General features: G+C 43.5%; 3 protein-coding genes across 9 annotated transcripts; all 3 read right to left on the reverse strand.

Annotated features, from left to right (window-relative positions):
* Positions 1–537: 537 nt before the first annotated feature.
* On the reverse strand, positions 538–7,677 carry LOC127003852 (DNA polymerase iota-like). Of its 3 annotated transcripts, XR_007757445.1 has the most exons (3): positions 7,536–7,677; positions 1,376–5,296; positions 538–1,231 (listed from the first exon to the last, which is right to left on the reverse strand). XR_007757445.1 is itself a non-coding variant. In XM_050870933.1 (2 exons), the coding sequence occupies exon 2, from the start codon at positions 5,294–5,296 to the stop codon at positions 2,948–2,950; it is 2,349 nt and encodes a 782-aa protein (XP_050726890.1). In that variant the 5' UTR covers positions 7,536–7,677; the 3' UTR covers positions 538–2,947. The 3 variants fall into 3 exon arrangements, 2 of the variants coding, with proteins under 2 accessions (XP_050726890.1, XP_050726891.1); XM_050870933.1 differs by having other exon boundaries at positions 538–5,296; XM_050870934.1 differs by lacking the exon at positions 7,536–7,677 and adding an exon at positions 6,432–6,579 and having other exon boundaries at positions 538–5,296.
* On the reverse strand, positions 6,433–7,338 carry LOC127003916 (ribosomal RNA processing protein 36 homolog). Its single transcript, XM_050871019.1, has one exon. The coding sequence runs from the start codon at positions 7,336–7,338 to the stop codon at positions 6,433–6,435; it is 906 nt and encodes a 301-aa protein (XP_050726976.1).
* A 1,138-nt stretch (positions 7,678–8,815) lies between the features above and the next one.
* On the reverse strand, positions 8,816–27,519 carry LOC127003853 (histone acetyltransferase KAT7-like). 5 transcript variants are annotated; one of them, XM_050870936.1, is made up of 16 exons: positions 27,376–27,519; positions 26,437–26,582; positions 22,929–23,063; positions 20,163–20,332; positions 18,305–18,595; positions 17,387–17,659; positions 15,527–15,627; positions 15,231–15,386; positions 14,593–14,709; positions 14,193–14,342; positions 13,536–13,762; positions 12,881–13,067; positions 12,326–12,419; positions 11,650–11,796; positions 11,097–11,203; positions 8,816–10,732 (listed from the first exon to the last, which is right to left on the reverse strand). In XM_050870936.1, the coding sequence occupies exons 1-16, from the start codon at positions 27,388–27,390 to the stop codon at positions 10,529–10,531; spliced, it is 2,520 nt and encodes an 839-aa protein (XP_050726893.1). In that variant the 5' UTR covers positions 27,391–27,519; the 3' UTR covers positions 8,816–10,528. The 5 variants fall into 5 exon arrangements, with proteins under 5 accessions (XP_050726893.1, XP_050726892.1, XP_050726894.1 ...); XM_050870935.1 differs by having other exon boundaries at positions 20,088–20,332; XM_050870937.1 differs by lacking the exon at positions 22,929–23,063 and having other exon boundaries at positions 20,088–20,332.
* Positions 27,520–27,989: the final 470 nt, after the last annotated feature.

Below are 27,989 nucleotides of genomic sequence, written 5' to 3' on the forward strand. Positions count from 1 at the left end.
TACCGACCACCAGGCCCCTGAAGAAAGCCTACCGGGTACCGGGGCTACAGGCGAAGCGTAAACAAAATAAAATAAATAAATAAATAAATCTGCCTCATGACATTGCCCCTCCTCTTCAAATCCTCTACTGTTGCCCTAAAAATTACCTAAAATAATAAATAAAGTTGGTTACGGTCCCAAATTATGCCGTTTAAATTACATATCACACGTCAGGCCATGCACTTAACTTTCAATTTTCACCTATGCTTCCTATCTCCATTTTTCAACAACACTCTCATTAATCTTACTCTGGAACTAAGCTTTGCCACTCATGCTTAGTTATATACAACACTTCAGGGAATGTCACTAATTAGATTCGCAACCAGTATTTGATATATGAAGCAATATACCACATTTTAATTTGTCTGGTTTCTTTTTTTAGATATATTTCAGATGTCCTTTGCTGCCTAAACTGTAAGGACTTCAGCTTTCTTGTTCCTTTCTTATACAATCTCCAATCACACTATTTGGATACTCAAAGGTATGATTCACCAACTATTCATTTGGCATCATTTTATTTTTAGGTATACAAAAATAAGTGCACGTTACATACACACATATACACAAGTGACATATTTGAAGAGAGACTTGTCCACATCATACTTATTAATTAAACAGGTAGGGATGAGCCTTGATTAGAAGTGTAAACAAAATAATAATAGCAAAAGTAAATAAAGGTAATGAATAAGATTAGGAAAAACTCTCATCAACTATTTGCAGGAGGAGCACCAGCAAGCTTTTAATTTGTCTATTCTTTACTTACCCCTTGACCTACCTCCTTTACTATGAAAAATAAATAAATGAAAAACTACACATCTTCAATCAAACGTTCTTCAAATTGTCACTGTCTCTGCCCACACCTGCTTGGCCATCACAAACAACACCATTATCAACATTATATATCACTAACACTATATTCCCAGCAGCCAGCCATCACAGCTCTTAAGTTAGGCAACAATTTAGGAGAGCAATCCAGCATCATTACTCTCATCTCACAAAATTCTTCCAGTGTATATAGTTCATTCTTTGGCAAACCTCTTATTTCCACCATGTCCAATCACAAGTTGTTCCAAGCTTTCAACATTTCCATACAGTTTACCAGTCATGTCCATCTCCTGTCCTCCCAAACATCACTGACAGTTCTTGCTATCACCATTTCTATACGCTTTATCAGTTGTGTCTATCTCCTGACCTCCCAAACACCAATGATGGTTCGTGCTTTCACCATTCCTATACAGTTTACCAGTTATGTCCATCTCCTGTTCCCCCAAAAACCAATGACAGTTCTTGCTACCACCATTTCTACACGCTTCATCAGTTGTGTCTATCTCCTGACCTCCCAAACACCAATGATGGTTCGTGCTTTCACCATTCCCATACCGTTTACCAGCCATGTCCATCTCCTGTTCTCCCAAAAATCACTGACGTTCTTGAAAACACAATTTCTTACTACATATCCATACCATAACATCATATACATAATCCTGTTCAGTTTTACCCATTCATTGTAATACCAGTGGAGAGGCTGAGGCAATGGACAGCAATAGTTGGAAGCATATCATCGACCATCTAACATCAAAAGAAATGTCATTTAGATGATGATGATGATGACGATTGTAATACCACCATACCATACCACTACAGTATCACACACTCATTGGATCTGTACATTGAACACACCCCCATGCCAGCCCATACATACAGTAGTTTAATTTCTAGTATTTTAAGATAAATGCCTTTCACAGTTTTCTTTTATAATATTAAAAAGATCAGTTCACTGTAATCCCTTTTTGGTAGACACATTGAGTTTTGAATGGAAATAAAGCTCTGACTCGATTATCTTAAAGGGTTTGTCTGGGGTCTAAAAACATTAATATAAATATAACAGAACATGACTGACTGAAGTATGAAAAACTGAAGCAACCTCTTACACACACACACACACACACACACACACAATAAGTACTATACAAAACATAACAAATGCTTAACCATCTAATATACCAACAACACTTTCACATAATACAAGTGGAGATGAGCATGAAACAATGTAAGCTATGGGAAGCATCTTACAAACTCCTGACAACTCTCTCTGAAATCCATAACACTTTACATTCACCTCCAAGCTAATGCGAGTATTCCACAGACTAATTCAACAGCTCAATACAATGGCTGCTTTGCAAGGTCCATATCATCAAACTCTTCGAAGGCTTAGTCCATCTATTTCAAAAGGCTCTTGGAGAAGTTGTTGGTGTTTCCATGGGTGGTTTCATGAGCCTGATGGTACTCATAGTTCTGGAAGGCTTCTGCTCCATAAATGGGGAATAACACTCATGACACTATACAAAAAATTCCTGTAGTAGTCTGGTACACTGTGGAACACCCAACAATCTTGTGGAGTTTTTGTTTGGCTGAAGCACTGAAAAACAAAGTCATTGGGTTGGACTGTGGACCTAAACAAGTGCAAGGCTGTTAAGTTAGGCCTTTTTGATGTACTTCATGATGGAGGGTGATGATGAAGCCCCTCTACCCCTCCTACCACATGATGGGGGACCTTTGGGGGGCAGGAAATTACTTAACCCGTTCGCTGCGATTGGCATGGATATGGCCTTCACTGGTAGCCTGGTAACATATAGTCCCAGGTCTTTCTCTACCTCTGTGGTGGATAGTGGAGTGTTTCCTATGTGGTATTGGTGTGCTGGATATCCCCTCCCAAGGTGCATGACTTTGCATTTTTCTTCATTGCATTGTAGCAGCCACTTTTTCTTCCATTACTGTAGCTTGATGTCTTCTTGTAGGAAATCCGCAGCAAGGGGTTAATGTTGCACACTTCTGTTCCTCCACAATCTCATGATGGATTTCTTCGGGCAGGGAATGGAACACGCTTTGGTTTAGTAAGGCTGTTTAGTTAGGCCTTTTTAATGTACTTCATGATGGAGGGTGATGACGAGGCCCCTCTAGTCCGCCTACTGCATGATGAGGTACTTTTGGGGGGCAGGGAATGGCTTGACAATGTTGCACGCTTCTGTTCCCCCACAATCTCACGCTGGATTTCCTCGGGCAGGGAACGGAACACACTTGCGTCAACCCCGTCAGGTGGCTCAATGATGGAAGTGGACATGGCAACAGAAGCTTCACTAGTATTTTCACTGTCGCCTTTTCTTTCTGGGAGAGTCACTGTATCATCACTGTTGTTGTTGCCACTGGTTGTTGCGTACGCTGTTAAAATTCCAGTGTCTGCTTTCTTACTGCCCTCTTCTCTTGAGCTTTCTTTAGACATGGTGGTAGAGTTTTTCATGAAGTATCTTTCCAGAGTAGGATTAACTGATTTTCCCTTTTTATGTGTAGTTTTTGGGGTGAAGGGTATGTTTTTAGGCTTTGGTATAGAGTCTGGTGGTCTTCCTTTATAGGTGTTGAGGATCTCGTCTTGTATCTCAGGTGGCAGTGCCTTAAAGACGTCTGCGTCAGTGCCTGGTGGTGGCACTCTGAGGGTGTTGGATTGGGCGGGTGAGTGGGTGTTCTCCCGAGGTCGACTCTGGGCCAGGTCATGCTTGGGATCGGGGGAACTTTCACAAGAACTGCTGCTTTCATCACTCTCATCATCATCACTGGTATCAACGTTCTTCCTCTCACTCTTGGCATCCCATGATTCCTTTGGGGATGCTTTGACACCAACAAAATTATCATGACATATTTCCTTACTGGCAGTTACTCTAGAGATTTCCAAAGGCTTTGTTTCTGTGGTGACACTTGGGTAATCTGAAAGTAAAGTCTTTTTATCTTGTTTGTTTTCATGGCTTTCCCTATCCCCAGCACCACCACCAGACATGGAGCAGTGAGCCTCTCCTGATGAAGACTCTGAGCCATGGACGTTTGCACCACTTGAAACCGACTCTGTTGAAAGTAACTTTGCATGCTTAGGATCGTCATTCAGTACTTTAGTTGTACCTTCATCCTCTGCTTCATTTCTTTTGCGTTTCAAGAAAAATCTGGAGATGGACTTTTCCTCGGCTGCTCGCTCAGTGAGTTTGTTGAAACCCACGGCCAGCAGCGTCAGGTGGTATGGCTTGCTGGTGTCCACCATCTTGTGGAAGAGCCCCATGACCTGTTCCTGCAACAAGGCTCTTGTGTTTTCCCCAACATTCTGCACCCCTGATGCAAATAAGGAGGATGAAACAGGTGCTTGCCGGCTCTCCCTGTGACCAAACTTCTTGGCAGGGTCAAACTTGCGTACGCACACCCTGAGGGAGGCTGGGATGCGGCCGTCTTCCTTCAGAAGCTTCAGCAGTCGCTCCAGCAGTGTGGAGTACTTGAGCCGAACCTCTGCTATGCTGCTCACCTTCCTGAAGGCGTCCTCCAGGCCAATGCTTTGTGGCCGCCCACTTCTTCGTACAGGAGCCTCGTCAATGCCGAAACTTAAATCTTTTAACTTTTTGCTTGTTTCTTCATCAAAACTAATTTGTAGCAAGGCTAGTGATGAACCTTGTAAATCTTTGAGAGTGGATATTCCTAGTTCCTCCAGGACCTTGAAGGTTGAGCTTCCTATGCCTGGAATACTCTTGGCTGAGTGCAGGGAACTCATGAGGCAGTGAACCATCCAGGGGAACAGGACAGTTTGCTGGTTGGGTTTGTGGTAACCAGACACAAGTTTTGCCAGCAGCTTGTTGTGGGCCACACCAGCACAGCAGGTTATTCCGGTGGTCTCAAAGATGCGCTGCCGCAGCTTTTTTGCCACCAGTGCCCCGGCAACCATCCTCTTCTGACAGCCACAGCCACAGGGGTCAGCAGGGGGTGCCGGGGCAGGCTCTTTATCCCCATAAACATGGCCTTCAATGTTACTCAGGTCTGACTTTCCTAGATAGTCTCCCACAATCTCTGTAATGTCCACAAAGTTCTCGTCCAGACCAAGTCTTTCCACATCAGGTGTAAAGCTCTGGGCAACAGCCGAGATCTCAGTAGAAAACTGCCTATAGTGGGTGAGGTCTGAACCGTCCACCAACACCAGGTCTGGCAGGGCCTCCAGCGCCTCCTTGATCCACATACTCTTTTTCACCCCCATTGACCTCGCCACATAGTTGCAGGTCACCATCAGGTTCTTCTGCTTCACCCCAAGAGGTTTATCCCGTAGGCTGGGGTTGCGCACCATTTCCACCTGGGCATAGAAGCAGTCCACGTCCAGGTGAACAATGGTCCTGTGGTGGTCAGCAGGACTCAGGGCCCAGGCATCCTCAGGTAGGCTGAAGCACGGCTCCTCCATCTGCAGGGGACAGCCAAGCATTACTCCTCAGTCACTGTATCATCATTAAGCCACCAGGCACATGTAACAATCAAATCCATGTAACAATTAGGTACACAGATGAACTCCACACCACTGTCTTTGGCCTTATGATGCTACTTACCTAACCTAGTTCTCAACCTCTCTAAATTTACCAGTTGAATATACATGATATCTAGCAGTGAGAAACAATATTTACAGGTGAACAGCCACCATGCATATTTATTCACTGCCTTCATGCTGGCTGGCCTGGCAAGAAGTCATGGTGAGCTGCCACAGCTGGTGAAGCTACATCATTAATTTAGAGGTGTTAGACCAATAAGTTGGTGGCAAAAAGTAACTACTTTAGCCAAGGGAGGTTACTATATTTTATCAACAATATATTAATAACTTAGCTGTAGTGTATTGCTATCTGTTAGGCTGCGTTAGGAGGATTTGGTAGTTTAGTAATACCTTTTAAGTTTTAACCATTTGTGCCTTCATACTACCATGGTGATAGCAAACATAAAGTGTGTTTTCAGAGGTGCAAAACACATCTCTGCAAGTACATGGAGTTTACTTTTATACAGTTTGCAACATTGCTGTAGTTCCTTAGTGTCAGTTCCTTGACATAAGGAGAAAAAGGAATTAGTAAACTTCCTTCCCAGCTTCAAAATAAAGAACAAGAATTTGATTCTTGTAATTATGTTTTAGGTTTCTAAAGAAAATTGTGAACTATGGAAAAGAAATTGTACCCTTTTTTTATTTGAACATTTAACTTTTACAGTAGCATTGTAAAAGGAAGGACGTGCTCTAGTGAAAGAGGAAAGGTAAACACAAGAAATTAATTATTCTAAGCAAAATCATAGTTTATCTGCTGGAACACAATCCCCCAAAGTGTAGACTAAATCATCCCACATTTATCAGCATTCACATTACTCTGAGGTGCAGAGATCATTAAAATTGTTGTATCATGCAGGCTGTGAGATGGTTACATTATCTGACATCATACATCTGTTGCTGCCTCCGTAAACATGGAAACTACATCAAAGTCTTTCATTTCCTGGATCTGATCACCTCAGTCAGGAGTAATGCCGTCCCAAGCCCGTTTCTTCCCTTACATCTAGGCTTTCAGTACCTTAATATTTCCTCTTCATTTCCTTGGCCTTGAGACGCTTCTCCTTCCGCTCGAGGTATTTCTCCAGTTTGTTGCCCTTCTTCAGGTCCTCAAAGTGCGCAGCCTTCACCAACAGCTTGCGCTCCTTGTTGCTCACAAACTTTGGCTTCCTGCCCTGCCTCAAGGCATCCCGCTGCTCCTGCCGCTCCTCTCGCTTCACCTCCCGCTCCTTCTCCCTCCTGGCCTGTTCCCTCTCCTGGTTCTCCATGCGCTGGATGATGGACTTCATTCTGCGTTTCTTCTCCGGGTCTTGCTCTGCCTTTAGCTCTTTCTTCAGCACTTCCTTCTCCTTCTTCCTCGTCTCCTTCAGGAAGCCGTAGTTCTCCTGCCAGGCCTTCAGGTTGAGATTCCCGGAGAGGTCATCAAATCTCGGGTCTCGGACGATCATTCTCTTGCTGCTACGGCCGGGGTCAAGGGTGGCCAGGCGGGGGGCAGCGTGGCGCATCATGGGCATCTCCACCGGCCTGTTCTTGGTGACCTGCTGAAGCACAGGTTTACTCTTAGTCTTCATCACGGTAGGTTTGCTGCTGCTAACCTTGCCCGCCGCCATGATACCTCCACCTTTCTTCAGCACCTTCTGTTGGAAAGCCTTGGTTCCTATCTCCTCCTGTAGCTTCAGTAACTCCTGCATGGTCATCCCTTGGTAGTTCTGACCCTCACTGTCTTCATCATCCTCCACGTCATCTTCCTGGTCGTCACTTTCACCGTCGTTGTCACCTTTTTGGGCGTTGGCGTCACTGTCGCTTTGTTCGGCATCACTGTCACTCTCTTCCTGGGGGTCTGTGTCACTATCTCCCAGCTGGTCATCACTGTCACTGCCCTCCAGTTGGTCATCGCTGTCACTGTCTTGTGGAAGGCCGCGCTTCATGCCTGCTGCTTTCTGGCCCGGGGTTGGTCTTTTGGGGCCCATGGATGGTGATGCTCAGGGTAACTGGACCTGGGTTGGACAGTCAACTGGACCTGGGCTGGGCTGGACTCCTAAGACCACTTCCCAGCTTCTCTTCCCCTATAAGGCTGAATACACTGTGATAGCCCCTTAGGAATAGTGCTGAGCCTAAACCGTACCTCCTCTGGGGCCTTAAGGAGCTGGGTGGCACGTGCCCGGGGGAGGCTGCTGAACACGTGTTTGTTGTTGTTCTGGAGATGTCTTGATCTTGATGTCACAGCCTCACGAGAACAGGGACGCCGCCATGGACCATTTCCCGCCAAAGCCACAGACATATTATAGCCATTTTTCACGCATCTTTCGAGGGTTAATCTTTACTATGGCTTCTCGGGTTGCTGGTTTTGATAATTACTCACTTTATTTATGTTTTTCCGGGAGGTTTGAAGGTTAAATAACGTGTGTGACGGGGAGCGAGATATGGTCGCGTTACTAATAAAACCAATATTTTCCGGCGTGGGGATTATACATGAATTAAACACACTAAAACTTACCTGAAACTTGCTTCGTCCTCCCAGTAATAAGGGAAACATAAGCACAGAAGCCAGCCTGAACTCGATATATATAGCACGACTTGCTCCACAGTCTCATCCATCCCACATCTGATGACACGTTTTGCTGCAGAACTCATAAATTATCATCTCTAGTTCATTGCATTCACATCCAAACACTGCATCCTCAAGCTCAGATAAAATGCCCTTCCCCACGATTCCCTCATGCCATTCCTCATTCTTTAAGACCTTTCTCCATATACCTTCCAGTCCAGTTTCCTTTCTCTCTATCTCATTCTTCCACTGTTTTATCATATTTTTCCACTTTCTTATATTCCCCCCCCCCCCCCTCCCATCTTCTTGTTTGGCATTCTCCATTCAAACACATTCTGCCTATCCTCAACAGGTCGATACACCCACCTAATTAGATCACTATTTCTGTCTATCGTTTGTCCACACTTCTTTGGCCATTTGTTATTTGAATTTCCACAGGTATTCCCTTCCTGTTGTCTTGCATCCTCCATTCACTCCAGTCTCTCTCTATATCTCAAGGTTGCTTTTATATACTATCTTTCCCTCAAAGTAGTCCACCCCATGTCACCTCTAACCCCTTGACTGTGGATTTCCTACAAGAAGACATCATCAAGCTACAGGAATGGAACAAAAAGTGGCTGCTACAATTCAGTGAAGAAAAATGTAGTCATGCACCTTGGGAGGGGATATCCAGCACACCAATAACATATGGGAAACACTTCACTATCCACCACAGAGGCAGAGAAAGACCTGGGAGTATAATATGTTACCAGGCTATCAGTGAAGGCCAAATACATGCTAATCATAGTGGACAGATTAAGTTACTTCATCTACAATGAGTATATGAAAGATTTGTAAGAAGGTTCATAGGACAAATATAATAAAAAAATCTTTTATTAACAGTAAACTTACTTAGTTCATGATAAAATTACAGATAAAATTTGCTTAATTTATATTTAATTCAATGGCTCAAGCGACATCACTGACTGTAACAAGAAAAAGTTATTGCTGTCAACGTGGCATTCTGCTCCTCAAACAAAGCATCTTTGAAGTCTGTTTCCCTAGCTGGTCATAAAAAGTGTTCAGATGATCCTTGTGTCCATCATGTGTCGGGCATCACAGCAGAACCTCATCGCAGGGACTCCAGGGAGACATTGGCTGATGAGTCCTTATTTGATCACTGGTAAATGCTGACTACATCATATCTGGTCCTTTAGTCAAGAGTTAGTTTCATGACAGTGTAGTTCTGCTGTAATGTTTTTTTATTTTTTTTATTTTCATGAAGTGTCAAGTTTTCAAAATATTTACTTTCTATAAAATACTGTTGCAGTACACCATCAAAATCAACCTGATTTATACACAGAGGCAATGAAGTAAAGCAAAATGCAGCATCGGCTCCACCGCTGGTATTCAACTATGAATACTGAGAATCCTTTAGTGTAGCAGGAGTTATTACACATAGTGAGAAAAGACTTACTGTAATTTATACATTATCAGTTAAATGATCTCTACAGAAATGTTCCCTAAGGACTGTAAAGAGCTAATTTCTACTTACATATGTATACAGATTTAACACTTACCAAAAATAGCATGTGTTACTCTCAGCTAGAATCATTATGACTCAAATGCATTACCATTTCTCCCACATGAACAAGAAACATCCTATAACATTACACAGAAATGATAATTGTGCTGCAGTAAAGAGATGTTTTGAGTGAAGAAAGTGCATTTGCAATGCAGGGACAATTATCCTGAGCCATGAAGAATTCACTTACAAAATAACATAAAACATTTTACTATATTAAGAGAATATCTGACCCTTTCATTAAAAGAGCAGAACATTGTACTAAAAGGGGATGACCAGCCCTGGCCGGCCACACCCCTGGAGAGCTTCCTCCCACCCACCATCAGCGTCCCTCAGGCCACACTGAACACCTCACCACCTCATCACTGGGGACTGATTGCTGTCCTCAACACCTCAGCCTCCAGCATCCCTCAAGAAAGCTCTAGGCATCACCTATTAACTGTGCTCCTGTCATTATTATTCTACTAGTAATTATGGGGCGGGAGGCTAAAACAAAATATAAAATAAGACGCTATGGAATATAACAGGTCACTTAGCATGTTCACTTCCCACAGCCTTTGGAGGTGTCCTCTAGCTAGGCAGACACCTGCACGTCAGTGTACACTAACAACCCACAAGACTCAAATGACTTACAAGTATTGAACAAAATCTCAGATCCCAGGAACGTTCTGCCTATAATATATAATTTTTTTATTATATCTGTACACTTTGATTTTTCAGAAATAAAATTTTCAAATAAGGAGCCTAAATATATTCCTCATCAGTAAAACAAAACCTATCCTTTAAACAAATTCTGAATATCTCTTTTCCTTAAAAAATATGACCGACATTTTAAGTCTGGTTCACGAGATAAAAGTTTCTATGGATAAAACTCTTAAACATTTCTAAAAACCTTTGACTACACAGGTACATCTATGGCCGTGCGGCTTCCTTAGGATGAAGTACACTATCTGGTGGCTACCCTCACTGGTGAAAGTTTGGATATAAATTAAAGAGATTATTGATATTAAGATGAAGAAGCTGATTTGGCCTTTTTCCTATCAGCAGCCGCTTTGTTGGCCGCGATGGACTTGTTCTTGTTGCAGTTGGACTGAGGTTCCTCGGAGGCGGGGGGCGGGACGTAGGGGCGCCAGTTAAGGCACTTGGGGTCTATCTCTTTATAGTCTGCTCTTCGCCGCTTCTGCCGCTCCAAAAACTCCTCCAACAGATCCTGAGGGGAGAGTCACGCACGATCAGCTCCTTCCATCTTGAGAGGCAATTAGTTCTCAAAGCTCATACCTAAAGGAACATCCCTGAGCATATCTCAAACAGGAGGTTGTTCATAACTGTCATGATGGTGATGGTGACACTAAAGTTGTGATCATGACTGTGAGTTCTGCCATGATGAGGAGCACCAATGAACTCAAGGAACATGTATTTACTTTTTTTTTCCACTTTTTACAGCAAGGGAAGGAGTTCAAGGGGGGGGAAAAAAGTCTGCTATACGCTACTTAAAAAAAAAAGAGAGAGGCCAGAGGAGAGGTCAATCCATCTCTCAGCCACACCACCACAAGGACAGACAGCCGCTCACCCACCTGTCGCTTGAGTATGATGTGCTTGCCCTTCCAGTACTTCATCATGCCCATGGCCTGGAAGGTGCTCACAATGTCATAGGCGTTGACGGCCATCTCTGCACTCATGTCTGCAAGGAGGGACAGGAGGTATATTAGTTCAATGCAAGATATAATGTGTATTGTTATTGCAGTAAGTTAATGGAGTAGTTCTTCATCTCTTATTTTCGATGTAGATCAGCCCCAGGGAAGGAGGCCTCAGGTATCGCACATAACACCAAACAATATCTAAGACTTGAAAGTGTTAGAAATAGAGGAAGGATTAGCACTGGACCGACTACGAGGAAGAGTTCAATGCCTCTCCCTCAACAATCCCTCCTCCCTCCTTCCCTATCTCTCCCTCAACAATCCCTCCTCCCTCCCTTCCTACCTCTCCCTCAACAACCCCTCCCTTCCTTGCTTTTCCTCAACAATCCTTCCCTCCCTCCCTCCCTCCCCCTTGATAGAACTACCTAAACAATTCCTCTCCCCTTCCCTCCCTCCCTACCTCTCCCTCACCAATCCCTCCCTGGCTCACCCTTGATGTAGACGTTCTTCTCAGTGTAGCTTGCCAGGTAATTGAGCAGCAGGTCCTTCCAGTAGGAGCGGTAGGAGATGAGGCCAAGGTCACTTAGGGGCTTCTCAGGGGAGCCAATCTTCCCTTCAGTCTTGGTCAGGAGGTAACCTGGAAATAATAATGAGGGGTGACTTGCTTATCTCAGTCCATGTGGATTGGACGTATTGGATAGAAGTGTCCTGGTTGTGATGGAGGGGACTGAGAGGACACAATAAGAAGCTGAAAAAGTGAACATGTCTGAAGGATAAAGAGAAGTACAGTTTCCCATATGAAAGTGTAGATGAGTGGAATGGTCTAAAGGAGAGTGTGGAGGTGGGGAGTGTCCATCAAAAGGAGGAGAGGCTGGACAAATATAGACAAGGAGACAGGACTATCTGAGCTTCCTTCCTTTCCCTCTCCCTCACGAAACCCTCTCTTGCTCCCTCCATCCTTCCTTTTGAAATAGCTTCCTCAACAATCCCTCCTTCCCTCCCTCACCCTTGATGTAGCTCCCTCACCAATCCCTCCCTGGCTCACCCTTGATGTAGACGCTCTTCTCGGTGTAGCTTGCCAGGTAGTTAAACCACATAGGTAATGAAACCCACACACACCCACACACATGCACGGTACTCAAACACAGGGAAGTGAAGGGCCTTACTGAAGTCGATGAGCAGCCTGCCGAAGCCCTGCCGCTGGTAAGGAGGCAGCGTCATGATGCAAGACACATTGTAGTTGAGGAAGCTGTTCTTCTCCTGCAACGGCAACACAAAAAACATGTGATATTAGTGGAAGGAAGAGTTGATTGTTATTTGTGCATACGTGAGATATAAATAAGATCTTTGTTCCTATTTGTGCATATATGAGTTATAAGATGTTGGAGAGAGCAGAAATGTGGAGTCTTGTGAAGGATGATGCAGATATGATGCCCTTCCTTTCATGGATCTCAGTAATAATAATAACAAGAATAAGAGTAAAAAGAAAAAGAAAGAAGCAAAAGAAAAAGAAGAAGGGAAAAGAAGAAGAAGAAGAAGAAGAAAGAGAAGAAGTAGAAAGGGAAAACAAAGACATGAAGACAGTACAACCAAGAAGAAGAAGAAGAAGAAGCAGAAAGAGAAAAAGAAGAACAGAAAATGAAGATAGGAAAAAATGCAACCAAGCTTTTAAGAGGCATCAACTCAGCCATGACAACCTCCCTCCCCCGCTCCGTCCCTACCTTGCTGAAGTACCCGATGATGTGGCAGCCCTCACCATCCGCCTGCGTCATGATATAGAAGAGGAAAGGCTCCACGTCGTAGTACAAGGTCTTGTGGTCGAGGAAGAGCATTGCTAATAGGCACAGGTTCTGGCAATATATCTTGTACTTCTTGCCGTCCACTTCCCACACAGACAACTTGTCCTTCCTGGTGAGAATGCAAGAAACAAATATACATGAATAAAAGTATAAAAATCAACACACAGGGCAGCTTAGGGTAACTTCAAACACATGATAGCCAGCATCTTATGGTATAAATCAACAAAGAATAACTTCACTTTGTTGTATAGAAAGTCTTATTAACAAGGAAACATATATGAATTTTCTGAGTCAAGACCTATAGTAACTGTTTGGGGTTTTGTTAGGGTAGGTTAGGTTAAGTTTAGGGTATCTACAAACACATGATAGCCAGCACCTTATGGTATAAATCAACAAAGAGTGCCCTCACTTTGTTGTATAGAAAGTCTCATTAGTAAGGAAGGGATAAGGCTGACTAAATAAAAACATCCCAACTGCTTAAGAAGTGTATAAGGTTGGGGGAGAATCAGTTCATAATAGTGGAAATAATGTCAGGTGGTGGTAGTGGTAGCAGTGGTGGAGGTAGTGGTAGCCTCACCTGTATATTTCATCCCCAGGTGGGTGCTTCCAGACACACTTGGCCGCGTGTCTCTGTAGTATCGTTCTGGAGCGCATGTATTTGAGACAGAACTCACAAATGTATATCTTGGGCTGCTGGTTGTAGTCGTCCGGGTACTGCGACTGGTACCACGCCTCCATCTCGTAGCGGCCCATCTCGATGTACCGGATGCCCTTGCTGTCAGGAAGGCCGCGGAGGTCGTCTTCCTGTGGGGACGTAACACATTTACTTTTTCTCTCTTATTTATTTATTTTTTTAGAGTAGAGGAGGCAGCTCAAGGGCTAATAAAAGAACACAAAAGAAAGATCAGATAAAGGGTTAATATGAAAAGCTGATGATGATGATGATGATGATGTTGATGACAGTACCTTCGACATCTTAATCTGCTGCCTTTCAAGTCTAAGCTCCCTTCCAAACTTGGCATTCTCATATCTATGCTCACTCATCATTTCTATACAACACATCAGCAATAGAACAAATAGAATAATAACAATAATAAAACTACCACTCCAACAAAAACACTGATAATAGAAGCCACTGAACGTCTAACCTCTCGAAAAAAGAGGGAGTTAACATAAAAATTTAGAGTGAAAAAAATTATAAGTATTACCCTCTTATGCCCATGACGTGACTTACAATCTTCTCGCTGGCTGCTGACTGGGCCTCCATGAAGAGCTGGAGGTCCCACTCAGGCGTGTAGCCTCGGAGGGAGGGCTGGCGGTCCCTGTCGGCCATCTCCTCCTCGCCTGGACGGGGCTCACTCAGCTTGTCCCTCGAGTCTCTTATCTGAAGGAAACTATACATTAGATACTGACCATAAATTTTCTGGGGTGTTTTACCTCTTGAAGCAATGGGACATTCACTAACAGCCCCCTAAAACTGAGGTCTAAGAAGCCAACAATAACCTCAGCCCTCCTTTGCAACCCTGTATGTGCTGGGCGCCAATGTGTTTAAGAATATAACCTTAATAAATGATGTTGGTTTACCCTAAAGAGGTTGCACACACACCAAGAGTTGTTAATCACTATACACTTACTTTATTGCAGTAGTTTCTCTGCTCCACATTTGGTCCATTTCGAGGAGATTTGCTTCCAATGAGCAGCTTGGCCTTCTCCCTCTCCTGAGTGTCTGCTTCTCGGATCTGTCTGTTGGTCTGTGGAGGGAAGTGAGCAGTTAACTGTGGGGACATCATTGGTATGGCCGGCATCATGTTTATGGCTTTATCACCATCATTTCTGGCCTATCATGAGTGTAAAGTGATATATCTTCTTGTAGGAAATCCACAGCCAAGGGGTTAATATACTGAGGCAAGATTGTTAGTCAGTCAGGAGGGAAGACCAAGCCACTAGAACCTGACCCTGCATGATCTACAGTTCCAGGTTACTCTTGGGTGAGAGTTCAAGAGACAACTAGAGGAAAACCTTTGAAATACTGAGGCAAGATTGTTAGCTAGACAGAAGGGGAGAGTCAGCCACCAAGCCACTAAGACCTGACAGAATAATGTTTTTGTTTTTTCTACAGGAAAGGAAACAGGTCAAGGGCAACAAAGAAGAAAAAAAGTGTAGAAAAAAAAGCACATTAATTGCTGCTCCTGTATAAGATAAAATGTAGAGAGTGGCCAAAAGAGAGGTCAATTTCGGGTGGAGAGGTGTTCAACTTAATTCTGATATCTACCTTTGATTCGTCCTTTGTGATATTGTGGAACACCGGGCAGGCATCGACGGAGAAGTGCCTCTCGTACAGTCCTCCCAGATGGCCGCTGGAGTCGCAGCCTTCAACGGGACACTTCCGCTTCTCGATCGGGGGCAGAGGCGTGTTCTCCAAGATATCCTGCAACAGACATATAATATTTTTATCTTTACTGAGGAAGCAGCTCAAGGATGAAAGAAAAAAAAAAAAAAATAGTAATGGTCTAACTCTTCAGAAGGCAAAGCAAACACATACACAAGAGATGGCTCAGCTTCACCTACCAGAGGAATAGGCTTTTTCGTCTTGGCCCGAGCCCCAGACTTGGTGGGGGGGCCGGCAGGCTTCTTGGGACCCCCATTCCTGGAGCCTCTTCGCACCTTCCCTGTGGAGTGATATGATCAGTCTCTGTCACACTACTGGAAGGAAACTCTGACTTCCTATAAACAGCAAAGCATTTAGTGTCCGGCACAGCAGTGTGTGATGTGTTGGCGATCCAAGCTTGGTTTGGTGGCGTGCCATCGAGACACACACAAACCAGACTGCTGAGAATCTGCTGAGTACAGTGAAAATGTAAAGGTGACAGATTTCTATGGGGACAGCACAACAATCATGAAACTCAACAAAATATTGAAAAAATTGAAAATGTAAAAGTCAGGGAAGAACGAGGATTAGGTAGAGAGGTGAAATTAGAGCACTTGCTGGAACAGGATAGACTACACTAACAACAGAGAAAAGAGGAAAACACTGGGAAAGGCCTCATTTGTTCCTGCAGCAGACCAGTAAAGGCTGAGGCTGATGGTTGCCTCCATCACTCACTAGTGGGAGGGAGGGTGTGAGCAGCTCATGATTTAGGGAAGCCACGGTGTGTTGTTAGCAGCAATAGCAAACTAATGTTTCATTGAGTGAGTCAAAACCCATGTATAATTAGGCATCGATACATAAAAGTAAATTAAATCCAAAATGAATATAACTATCATAATTCATACTTGCAGAATGATGGAATGATAAATAAAAGTAAATTCAAACCAGTCTGAGCACCGAAATTTCGCATTGCTTAGTGTAATTTTGTAACATCAATATAAACACAAATATATACAAAAATGAGGCTTAAGTAAAATAGTGCATCAACATTTTCTCTCATTTATTAGGCTTCAAACCCTCCTGCTCAGCTACTTCTTAACACTTGAAATTTTGAAGGACGTTTCGTGACTGCTCACGCTTCTAATACCGACTTTCGAATATCTCAACGGTAAAAATTGCCCAGGAACATAAACAGCGCTGTGCAGGCGAAGGGTGGATCAGCGCACCTCTACTATCATCTTTGTTGTCATGTGTCAGAAGCTCCATCGCTGTTTTTGAGGATGTGCGAGTCCCTCATGACAACCCTCACTGACCCACAACACTGCAGAGGATATCGGAGAACTCACAAAGGTTAGAGAGGTTTGATAAATACCTCCAAAGGTTTCTTGCAAATTTGTGGGCACTCCCAGGCCCTTGTGAGTCCCTACATGACTTGCCATGAATGACAGCACAGGATCTCCCTCCCTCCTGGGCCCTGGCCTCTGTTGGCTCTGGGTGGTTGTCATGGACACTCCAGCTCACTTGTTGTGTTTGTACTGTTTGTAAGTCAAGGAAAAGAGAAATATTGCTGAGGGCAAAGTGAAGTCAGGCTTTATATGTTGTGAGGCCAGTCATTGGGTCTGTTGACACTTCCGTATCCTTCCAAAAGGCTGCTCCTATGCTTGAATTAAACCTTATTTCTATATGCAACCATGGTAAATGTTTACCTATTCATTGATGTTATTTATCTACTCTTTTGGGGAAGGAGGACACCGCCATAGGTTGGCAGTTCGGTTAAGCCAGCAAGGCTTCTTCCCCTATTGTGCCAACTTAAAGCAGTGCTACCGTAAATTAGAAATCTAAGTGCCATTTGTGAAAACTGAATATCTGCTAGAAAGGAAAGGAGTGCAGTCTAAGAAGAAAATGTACCTGAAGCTGTGAAGGCTTTGACTAACCAAAGGGTCGGGAGAGGAAGCACACATGCTCTAGGCTGGTGGGCCATGGTGCTGCCCTGCCGTGCTGCCTCCGTCACCAAAGCCTTATTCCCTCTAACTTCACATCTATGTAAAAGAAAAGATTACCTTTTCCATTGTTCTCTGAGTCAGATTCAGTTCCTTTCTGGATGCCGAGCAAAGAGCCTCTTTTCGTCTTTGCGCTGGAGGACCGTGTGACGTGTTTCCTGGGAGTGTCCTCTTCGTCGTCATCTTCCTCCTCCTCTTCCTCTTTGTCACTCTCTGTCGTTGCCGGCGTAGACTTTGTCTGAGACTTTCTTCTCACTATTTGCTGAATGACTGGCTTGTCCGACAAGGACTTTGCTGATGCTGAAGACTCTGAGGAGCTGTCAGTGTCACTCTCTGAAATTGTGGAGAAACTCTCTCAACAAAATTAATACAATCCTTTAATTTGCAAAATTATTCAAACACGACTCAACTACAACAGAACAGCTTGATCTAGAGAGTACTCTGCAAGGGTCACCCCACGAGGTACAGTTCCTGGGAGGTGGTGTCAATCCATCAGCCAAGGTTGAGAAACTTGTGTCAAGGGAGGCATCGGCGGGCAGCGTGGGCCAGGCAGAATAAATGGAAATTACGGAGTTGCCATAAAAATCCACCTGTGCCACAAATTGTTTGTGTCGACCACCAGTGCGCTCCAGTGTATATAGTCTACTGATAAGTAAATAATGATAATAATAATAGTTAAAGTAATAAAGCATAAAATTACAAAACAAAATGTACCTCTCCTTCCAACTATGGCCGGTATTACAAGACACCTTCGCTTCTCACATCAACTATTTATAAAGGTCAAAGAATGGATAAATCGGGTTCTAATGAGTGTTCTTTTAGGTTCATGCTACTGAAGAAGGATCAAACTACCACCAGGGTCATGAAACTACTCCTGGAAACGCTCAAAACTCATACGAAAGCCTTGTCAAATATGTGTGTGAACTTGGGCGGCCAAATGTTTTAAAATGCGACCCTATCACCGAGTGCTTTCTTTACCTGATGACGCTGAGGATGTGTTGGTCGAGGACTCTGACGACCTCTCTGTCGGCTTCTCCGGTACTTTGGCCGCACTCTTCCGGGGCTGAGAGGTGGCGGGCTGTTTCTGTGCGGTGGCCTTGGGCTGGGCCTTGGGCTGCGGCTTGGGCTGTGGCTTGGGCTGAGGCTTGGGCTGTGGTCCTTTTTTACTTACAGGCCTCTTTGCCTCTCCCTCTGAGTCTGTGCTGTTGTCTGGGGAGAAAATGGACTTCTTCTTTGAGGCTTTGTCCGTAGCTGCTGCGTTGCCACTCCCTGAAAGACACGCACTATAAAACACAACAACAAAGACTCCATCCAGCATTAGTGTGACACAGAACAACAGCAAAGCAACCGGACAATTCATACATGCAAGATCATACTTAACCCTTAGACAGCACTGGAACTAAATATAGATGGTCCAAAATTCAGTTTTGTATGGCAGAAATATAACAACACTTCCAGACTGCGGCAAAATCTATATATAGACAATAGATAAAACATCCATTATGTGCCATAACTATATCTATCCATGGTCCTAAGGTTGGCAGTGACTATATACAGACGATTCATTTTGGGGGAGCTACCCTTCAAATACTGCTGCCGTCTAAGGGTTAAAGGAGTAAGCATATATATAAAAATAAAATGTTATTCATATGAATAATACAACACAAATAATCCTACAATGAAAGTCTTGTTATTTATACAGCACATGAATTTTGATATGGGAAAAAAGGGATACTACTCTTCCTTTTCTTGCAGTGCAGTCAATATAGTATACTTGAAACCTACTTAAAATCATGAATAGGTTCAAGCCCAGTTCAGGACCTTTAGCACGGCTGTGAATGGTGGGAGACTCACTCAGTATTATATTTTTCATCAAGATATTTTCTTCTCTAACATTTTTCCCACTGACTTTATCAATTCTACTCTCATCATAGGGAAGTTGGGTTATGTTAATACAATGATATTTTCTGCTATAGTGGAATGTGAATATATCAGTCTGTTTATAGAGGACAGACGACCACAAGGGGAGTGCAGGCATGAGGGCGCTAAAGCTTGCACACATGCACGCATGTACAAACACGGAGGAGGACGGCCGCACGGGACAGCCACTGCCGCAGCAAACTTAATCTTCAGCAATGTTTAGTGTGCCCAGATGAGGATAATAATGAAAATATATTTGAAAGATTACAAAATGAAAACCACTATATATCATGAGTATAATCTTGCACTATGTCCATGAAGAACATTGCTGTTAACACAAATAACATCCTTCTGTTTATGACCAATATTCTGAGGCACTCGTCAATGTTCTCGTTCATTACTTGCTTTTCTGCAGTGCCTTGTTTTGCATTTTGTGATTTTTATCCCTACTCTCCTCCACCATTCCCAGCACTCAGACAAGAGGGACAACAGTCAGGGGTCCTGGCACATGCCCAAGACACGCCACGCAAGCCACGAGACATTCACAGTGTTTGCTGCACATTCCTCAAGGCGGTCACGTGTGAGTACAAGCCCACACGGTTATCTGCAGTCCAGAAATATGAACAATGGTGTACCACGTCCCTTGATGACATACTAAGGAAAATGTTGCAATTTTCTTACTTTTTCAGCTAATCAAGGTTGTCTGAGGAGGGCATAAAGTAAATTCATCTAAGTGAAATGTTCAAATAATTACAATTATAATAAAAGGAATTCTAGTATAGATAAACTAGTATATATTTATAAGACTGAAAACTGATTAGAACAAGAAAATTTTTCCTACCAACACTCTTTTTGGTTTGTGCAGATTTCTTTTGTGGTACGCTATTGTTGGTTCCCTTTTGCTGGACTGTCTTACTGGAAGGTTTCTGGGCGGCCGCCTGCTGGGGCCGGGCGGCAGGCTTGGGGCCATTCTTGCGCTGTGCTGTGGAGGGAGGGACCACACTCTTGGGGACTGTGGTGGCCGAGGTCTTGGGGCCTCGCTTGCTGGGAGCTGCGGCGGCCTCGGGCTCAGACTCGGAGGACCCCCTACAAAAGCATTACAGGCATGTTGGAAAAACACCAAGCAGAATGATGCTTTTGTTTTCTTAAATAAAAGGAAATAACTTAAAAAAAGTTGAATGATTAACAGGAAGTCAACTTGGATCCCCTAGAGCATGTCTCGGTTTTCTTGATTGCGGAATTTTTCAAGAAATAGGTATATTGGCCTGGCTAGAGGTGCACCAGCACCATGTATCTACTCACAAGCACTATGTCTAGACACAGAACTCAGCTGCAGTACCTCTGTATTGCTGCAGCACACCCACCACCAGTACTTGTGTGATGGTGTTGACCTAACTGTGGCCCCAGAACATATTAGACTGCTGTTCCCGGTGAACCAACTGAATTATTTATGAATAAACACAAGTACCTCAGCACTAAATAGTTATGCTTACAAATCAAATTAGAGTCACTGCTCATTCCCTAAGGAGCCCGTATATGCTTATTCCTACACCAACACCATCTTACCTCTCACCTGAAAGACAGTTACCTCAGAGAAAGAGACAGCCATGGGAGATATCAGTGACAGCTAACAGATCCCAGGCCTGAGCTGACCCATCCCTGATGCTATGACAGAAGCTGGACAGTCACCGTGTGTGACAGTTTTATGGACAATGTGTGAACATTTTAATTTTTTTGTGTCCCTTTCACTTTGCTAATTAAGTTTCAATGAAAAATTAATTGATGAATCCCTAACATTTATGTTTGTACATCCAGGACAAGGGAATTTTTCATCTCAGTAAACTTAATATGAAAGATTAATGGCCCCAAAATAAAAATAATAAATAACAATATAAAACAATAAATATCGTTTCACTGTATTGTGTCTATGGAAGTGAGTGTCAGTCCTGCAAGAGGTTCTGATTACTGTTGTCACTCCGGGTCATGCACTAGCACCTGGTCCAGCCTCTGCACACCAACGCAACACTCAGGGACCAACACCAACACTGAACAAACACCCACACACGGACACCTGCACCACACACCTGTGAGCCAACACACGCCTACAATACAGAAAGGCTTGGTGGGAAGCAATAAAGGTACACAACAAATGATACTGATGTGGATTATGTGAACAACTAGACTGACTGGAGTCATAAAAAGCACAATGCTTGTTTACAAACTAAAAAAAATGTCTGCTTTCCACTAGAGTGAATCTGCACTTCTGGCCTTTGGTAGTCTTGACCTGAACTTAACAGCCACAAACATACAACAGATGAAGTATGTAGTAAGACGTCTATCCATGCACAAGGCTTGACTAAGTTACCGTACCTCTGGAGACGTCTCACATTAAGCCAGACACAATGGTCTTTCTTATACTGCCTGATAACAAGTGAGTCCTCAGAACGATTCAAGATATTCTTTCATAAACTCCCTTACCATTGTGACTCAAACCATTTATCCATGACCCACTGGGTCGCAGGGCGTCCAGACCATGGGGGAGGGAGACTATACCGTGAGGCAGCAGTGGACTGCCCACTACAAGCGGCTACACATGAAACAAAATCTGAGTCTCTGAGATTTAAGTCTCCCTCACACCAGCTCAACTTAGTGCTCCTTGAACTCTGGGATCATTGCAACAACTGCCAAAGTGATATCTGCAGGAGCTGCTTTGCAAACTCCTTGTTTTCCTGTATTCTTGAGTACGACATGATGATTCTCAATATTGGTCAAAGAAAAGGATAATGACAAATTTTCAGTTACACTTGGGGCTGCAAACATTCACTGTGCTTCCCAGTTTTATTACTTGAAGGTTATATGAATATCCCCTATTAGGAAAAATTACTTTTGATCACCAGAGGACACAGCTTTAACTATGAGCATGATTTAATAGCCTATGCTTCCGAAAACCAATACTTTATCATAATATATGACTCCATGTCCCCTCACTGTGTCAAGTTTTCATCTGAAGGAGCCAGGCTCTGGGGCACAAGTCCTCACGGCCAGCTAGTCATCTATTATGCTGCCCACTTTTAAAATGTGACTCACAAGGTTTCCATAACACAGTTATGAAAGCATACGCAAAGGGGAATGAAATGATTTTGTTTCATTGACATGGAGTGGTGAAGTTGCTTGGGACAACATGAAATAAAAAAAAGTATAAAAATTTTCCATTTTCACCATGAACATTGCCATTTTGCTTAATTGAACACCTTCACTCCCAGGGCACTCAGTGAATGTTCTTTCTGTGGCCAAGCAGCCAACACAAACATGGCGGCCTTCACACAACAACTTAAATGATTAATTTTCAGTCTTAAACATTTAAGGATTCTCTTATAGCTGAGTACTTATCTTAACACTGAAGGATTGCAATAATATTTATAAAACAATAGGCAATAATTTCCTGTTGACTCCTATCCTTCTCTTGAGGAACATGCTTGAGTACTCTCTTAATGAGCTAGGAACTATGACTAGTAGTGTATGGACAGTCCCAAGCCTACCAAGCACTTGTTATCAGGGTCAGGTGAAGGAGACAGGCCGCCTGGAAGAGCAGGAGGGAGAGGAATCACGTGATATGGAATAGACTTGTTGGGGATGAGGACAGAAGGTGAAGGTTGTGAGGTGAGGTTTAGCCCCTGGGTACCTGGTCTGGGGGCGGGTCTGAGAGGGGTTGGCAGGAGGGGGTTGTTCCCTCCCCCCTTTAGGAGCCTGAGTGGGGGGAGTAGGCTTCTGGGGGGATTCCTGGTCAGTGGAAGCAGCACGGGAGCGACCACGGCTTCTGCAATACATGCAGGTTTGGTTGTAAGTGGAGGGAAGCACAACCACGGGATTAATTGGTTGACTCACCAGCACAGCCACCATGCTGAGGCAAGCCAGGCTCTCTCATTACTGCGTGGGTCTGACTCTGTGAGGGTGCCAGGAGGCTCCTCAGCACACACTCAGCAACACATTAACTTAGTGCAACAAACATGCATTAACAAAAACCAAGCAAAGGAAACATTTAGCATCTTAACATCTAACACAAATGTACTATAATAATCATACTGCAAAACAAAGTCAGATATAATGTTACATGTATGATAGTATTACCATATAAGAATTCTTCCCTATCCATATCACACAAACACACACACACACACACACACACACACACACATAATTGATAGGAACGGGAAGGTTTTCTCGCCCCCGGCCAAAGCAGTGTTCCACACACAGCACTACAAACAGTTCCCAAGTGGCTCCCACATGAATATTGATGTGTTTGCAGCAAAATTAATCACTAAACTTGCAACAAGAGTTGGTGAAATATCTAACAATGTGGAGTAGATGTTTTATTACAAAGAAACATAAAAAATAATTAGCAAAACCCTGTCAAAATAGCAGTTTATAAGTGTATGCAGTAATATAAACTACATCCCTCACTTTTATAAATCAAAAGTAATACTTTTTCAAGCCACACACTGGGGAGCCAGTGGTGTGTTGGCTGGCCTGCTTCCTTGAGTGGACGATGACTGGCAAGTGAATCTCAAGCCAGACACAGACACTCTGGGCATCCCTCTTTACCTCCATGCTCACACAACCGACCCAGCTGGGTTAGCAGATAAGTGAGCAGTTACTCCGGAAAACTTGGAAAAGGAATTTATGGTAACGGACCTAGTGTACTACAATAAGGGATTCTTAACTACCAAAGACTGAATGGTCCAAGAGATAAAGCTGAGTGTCAAGGTGACAACAGCTCTCCCAACATCCCAAACACACCCAACAGTGAGGTAAGCAACTCTCGCCAGGGAGGACCACCTATGACCACCATGAATGGAACTGAACTGATTCATACTAAAAGAGTAAGTCAATGGCTACAGCAGCTTCCAGTGGTGCTAATAGAGTTTATTAGAGAGAAACAATGATGAGTGACTCGTCTTCAAGGCTTCCTGTATCCTTTTAGTCCCTATAAAGAAAATCTTTACAAGTGGTTTACTAACAACTGAGATAATGGCTGGTACAGTTCTCAACAATAATATCTATCCACTTTTTTCTCCCTAGCTTGTTTTTGTCTTTTACAGCCTAGTCGGGAATAGTCTGGGATAATATACCACAAAACCACTATTAGTGAGGACCCACAGCAGCTATTCTTGATCAATGCAGTTATGAAATGAAAATCTGTTCCTTCTAACTAAAAACAAAGTGTTTATGATCACAATCAGGCACACACCATATCTGATCTTTATAATGCTGCTGGATGTTCATATAAGAGGATGACATGAAAGGGGAAGATGCTTAATATGATAAGGAGAGCATTCTAGCTGCAGGCAGACTGTTACAGCCCAGGCAGAGTGAGTGGCCTCAGTCTATCCCCGGGTACTCAACACTCTTCATAAACAATTACAGTCAAACCTCGGTTTACGAGTGCCTTAGTTAACGAGTGTTTTGATTTACGAGCAAAAAAAATCACAAAACATGCCTTGGTTTACGAGCCGTGACTTGATATACGAGCATCCTGTTTATACACACATCTTTTTTTTTTAATTTGTCGCCACCTCACGGGTGGGAACACGGGATATATGGAGGCCATTGGGGTCAAACGCATACGTCCCTCCAAGGAGGAACCACAGACCTTTCCAGGTGACGGCTCATGAAGGGGAGGGGAGGATGCCGATAGACCGACTCTATCGGCTGACGTCAGCCTAGCCAACAAAGGTGGTCTTTCAACGAGGACTGGCGTGTTTTTTGTACAAGTCGAAGACGTGAGCGTGGGTTCCCTTTTTCTGTCACAAAACGAGAGTGCTCAAAGAGGAGGACAATGGGAATAGTCTCAGTTAAGGTTGCCACCTTGAGCTAAAAAATAAGTAACACAACATCCAATTCTCCAATACAGAACAAATCCATATTTTAAAGAACGGGTGGCAACCCTAAAATTTCTCTAGCCTGCCATGACTGACAGCCGCTGCTGGTGAAGGCAGAAGGAAGGGGGGAGGGTCATTACAATGCATATTTTACATGCATTTCAGGACGACACTTCACAAACATAATTTTGTGCACTGGTTTTGTGATTCACCGAAAAATGAGCTCACTACAGTTTTAAAATAATGAATATTATCTACTTAACCGCTCAGATAGCCAAATGCGGAACAAACGCTGTTCCGTATTTTAAGGAAAGGGTGGCACGTTGGCAAACCTAATCTCAGTCCACGTTGTAAACTCATAAAGAAAATATATGTGAACTCGTGTCCATTTGCATCTGTGCTTTGGTGTGTGATCTTAGTGTTTTCAGCACTACAGTGTGCATTCTTTGTACTTTAACAATGTCCCCAAGAAAGATCATTGAAAGGGATGGTGCTGCAAAGAAGAAAACGCAACAGTGGATACTATGCTTGCAACAGGAATGGGGTGCAAGCCTCAGTGGCTTGTATGCCCTCCTTGATGTAACTGTGACTCCCGTTCACCCTCCAACTCAGACGAAATGTCGAGTTAGCTTCACATTGGTTGTCGAACGTAGTTCCGGTGCCTCAAGAATAGGGAAACTGTGGCTTCTAAACCCCGGTGCGAAGCCTACACCTCAATCATAATTAGCGGTCACCGGGAGTCTCCGTAACAACTGTAACATATTGATTTCTTTTATTTTAATTGTTATTGCTATTAGTAAAATTACTTTAAGTCTGGATAAAATAACATATAAAATTATTTTCACATAAATATTTTTTTGAGGTACAGGACACATTAATGGGATTTACATTAATTTCAATTGGGAAATTCACTTTGGTTTACGAGTGTTTTGATGTGCAAGTAAAATTCCGGTATGAATTAAACTTGTAAACCGAGGTATGACTGTACTGAGTTTGCCTCTGAGAAGTGTTGGTTTGGAGACTTTAGTGTTGTAAAGCTGCTGCCCTTCACAAGAGGATGGATAGTGTTTGTAGTATATGATATGAAGGGAATCTAGACTAATACCCTTAAAAATAGGATTAAGCAAAATTATCATGACTATACGTGGCATGCAAAAAAAAAGAAGGTAAACACTAAAATGCAACACTGTACACAGATTTAGCCTAAGCTTTAATTATGACAAAACAAAGTATCAAAATAAACTATATATTCAAAATCAATAAGCTTGTGGTAAAACATGAATTACTAACATACCTTCAAGGCTCGCTTACCTGGTGGAAACAGCCGAGGACTGGTCTGTGTCTGAGGAGGAGGAGGAGTCAGACGAGGAGGAAGAAGATGAGGAGGAAGAAGAGCTTGATGACGAAGAAGAAGAACCACTTGTTGAGCTTGCCGATTCAGAGCTTGTACTCCGAATCTGTGGTAGAATGAAGAACGTAATATTTTGTTAGTTTAGGTTCCATTATAAGGCTGCCACAGCCAATCAAGTATACAGTCAAGAAAAAATGAACCCTCAAAAAGCACAGATACTAGGTGAATATTATCAAACAAAATTTATAATGATGCCCAGTGGCAACGGAAATGGTCTCCAAGGCACAAGAGGAGAGGAGCCAGTGGGAAGTAGCGGAGGTCCACCTCAGCTGTGTCCGTAGTCGACGAGATTCAACAAAGTAAACAAAGTAAAGTGTCCAAGTTGAACTGCGGTGGTGGGTTCACAATAGGCATTGAAAAGTCAATCATTTAGTGATTTCCGGAGAAAAATACTATCTCCACGATAAACAGCATCATATTTTGTCTAGAAATAAGCAATCAGCATCTCGAAATTAGTACGCTACACTTTCGCGAATATTCCCCAAAAAATGTAAGTTAAATCAGTAAAAGGTACTTATACTTGGATTCGAATTCTGCCGTAAACCCGAGTACTTGTGCTTGTGGCTTCGTGACACCGCGAGGTTTTCGTACTTGGCTTCGAGTACAAAAATGTCCTTGAACCCAACAGCCTGCTGCTAACCCTCAAACCTCCGGCGTGTAACAGGAGCGAGCACAGGGACCAACGTAACAGCGAGAGTAGCCGTGAAAGGCGTGCGGGAGGGCGTCACAGTGGAGCCGCCCGCACCGCCCACCGCTTCTCCCCCCCTCGTGTGTCTGGGGGGCGGGGGGCGTGGTGTGCAGCAGTGTATATGTAATGGCCTGACCCCCTGTCCACCCACCTTCCTCCTGGCCATCGTTCAGGCGGCCACACCTAAAAAAAGGCTTCCAGGTCCTGCCCTCCCCGCCTGTTGGCCATCCTGCAGCTGCTGTGTGGCTCGCTTACTCCCCGAGACGCTCAGCTCAGGCTTCTCGCTGCAATGTTTTACTGATATTTCACTCCCATATTTTAATGATATTTCAACCCCAACATATTTCACCCCGATGATATTTCACCCCTATGATATTTCACTCCCATGATATTTCACCCCAATGCACCCCCATGATATTTCGCCCCTATGATATTTCACCCCCATGATATTTCACCCCTATGATATTTCGGACAATTTACCGTTTCACCCCTATGATATTTCACCCCCATGATGTTTCACCTCAATGATATTTCACCCTGACATTTTACTGATATTTCGATCACCTCCATATTTTACCGATGCATTTCACCCCATATTTTACTAATTCCCCTAGTACTTCCTCTGTTCCCCCTGCTTTTCCATTTATATTTTTTTTATGCTTGTTCAACATCCTTCAGTTCATTGTAACACCTTCCATTAAGTACTTCTCTTATTAACAGCGCCTACTTTCAAAGGGATTGTATAAATTGCTTTCCCCATACTGT

This window comes from Eriocheir sinensis, chromosome 26, assembly GCF_024679095.1.
Source record: "Eriocheir sinensis breed Jianghai 21 chromosome 26, ASM2467909v1, whole genome shotgun sequence".
Lineage (NCBI taxonomy): Eukaryota > Metazoa > Arthropoda > Malacostraca > Decapoda > Varunidae > Eriocheir > Eriocheir sinensis.

Coding starts and splice junctions, on each gene's coding strand:
- LOC127003852 (XM_050870933.1), bottom strand. CDS start 5,296: ATGGAGGAGCCGTGCTTCAGCCTACCTGAGGATGCCTGGGCCCTGAGT.
- LOC127003916 (XM_050871019.1), bottom strand. CDS start 7,338: ATGAAGCGCGGCCTTCCACAAGACAGTGACAGCGATGACCAACTGGAG.
- LOC127003853 (XM_050870935.1), bottom strand. Junction 18,596..20,087: donor ACAAACCAAAAAGAGTGTTG/GTAGGAAAAATT, acceptor CGTGTCTTTCAG/GGAGTGGCAACGCAGCAGCT. Junction 14,343..14,592: donor AGAGAAACTACTGCAATAAA/GTAAGTGTATAG, acceptor AGTTTCCTTCAG/ATAAGAGACTCGAGGGACAA.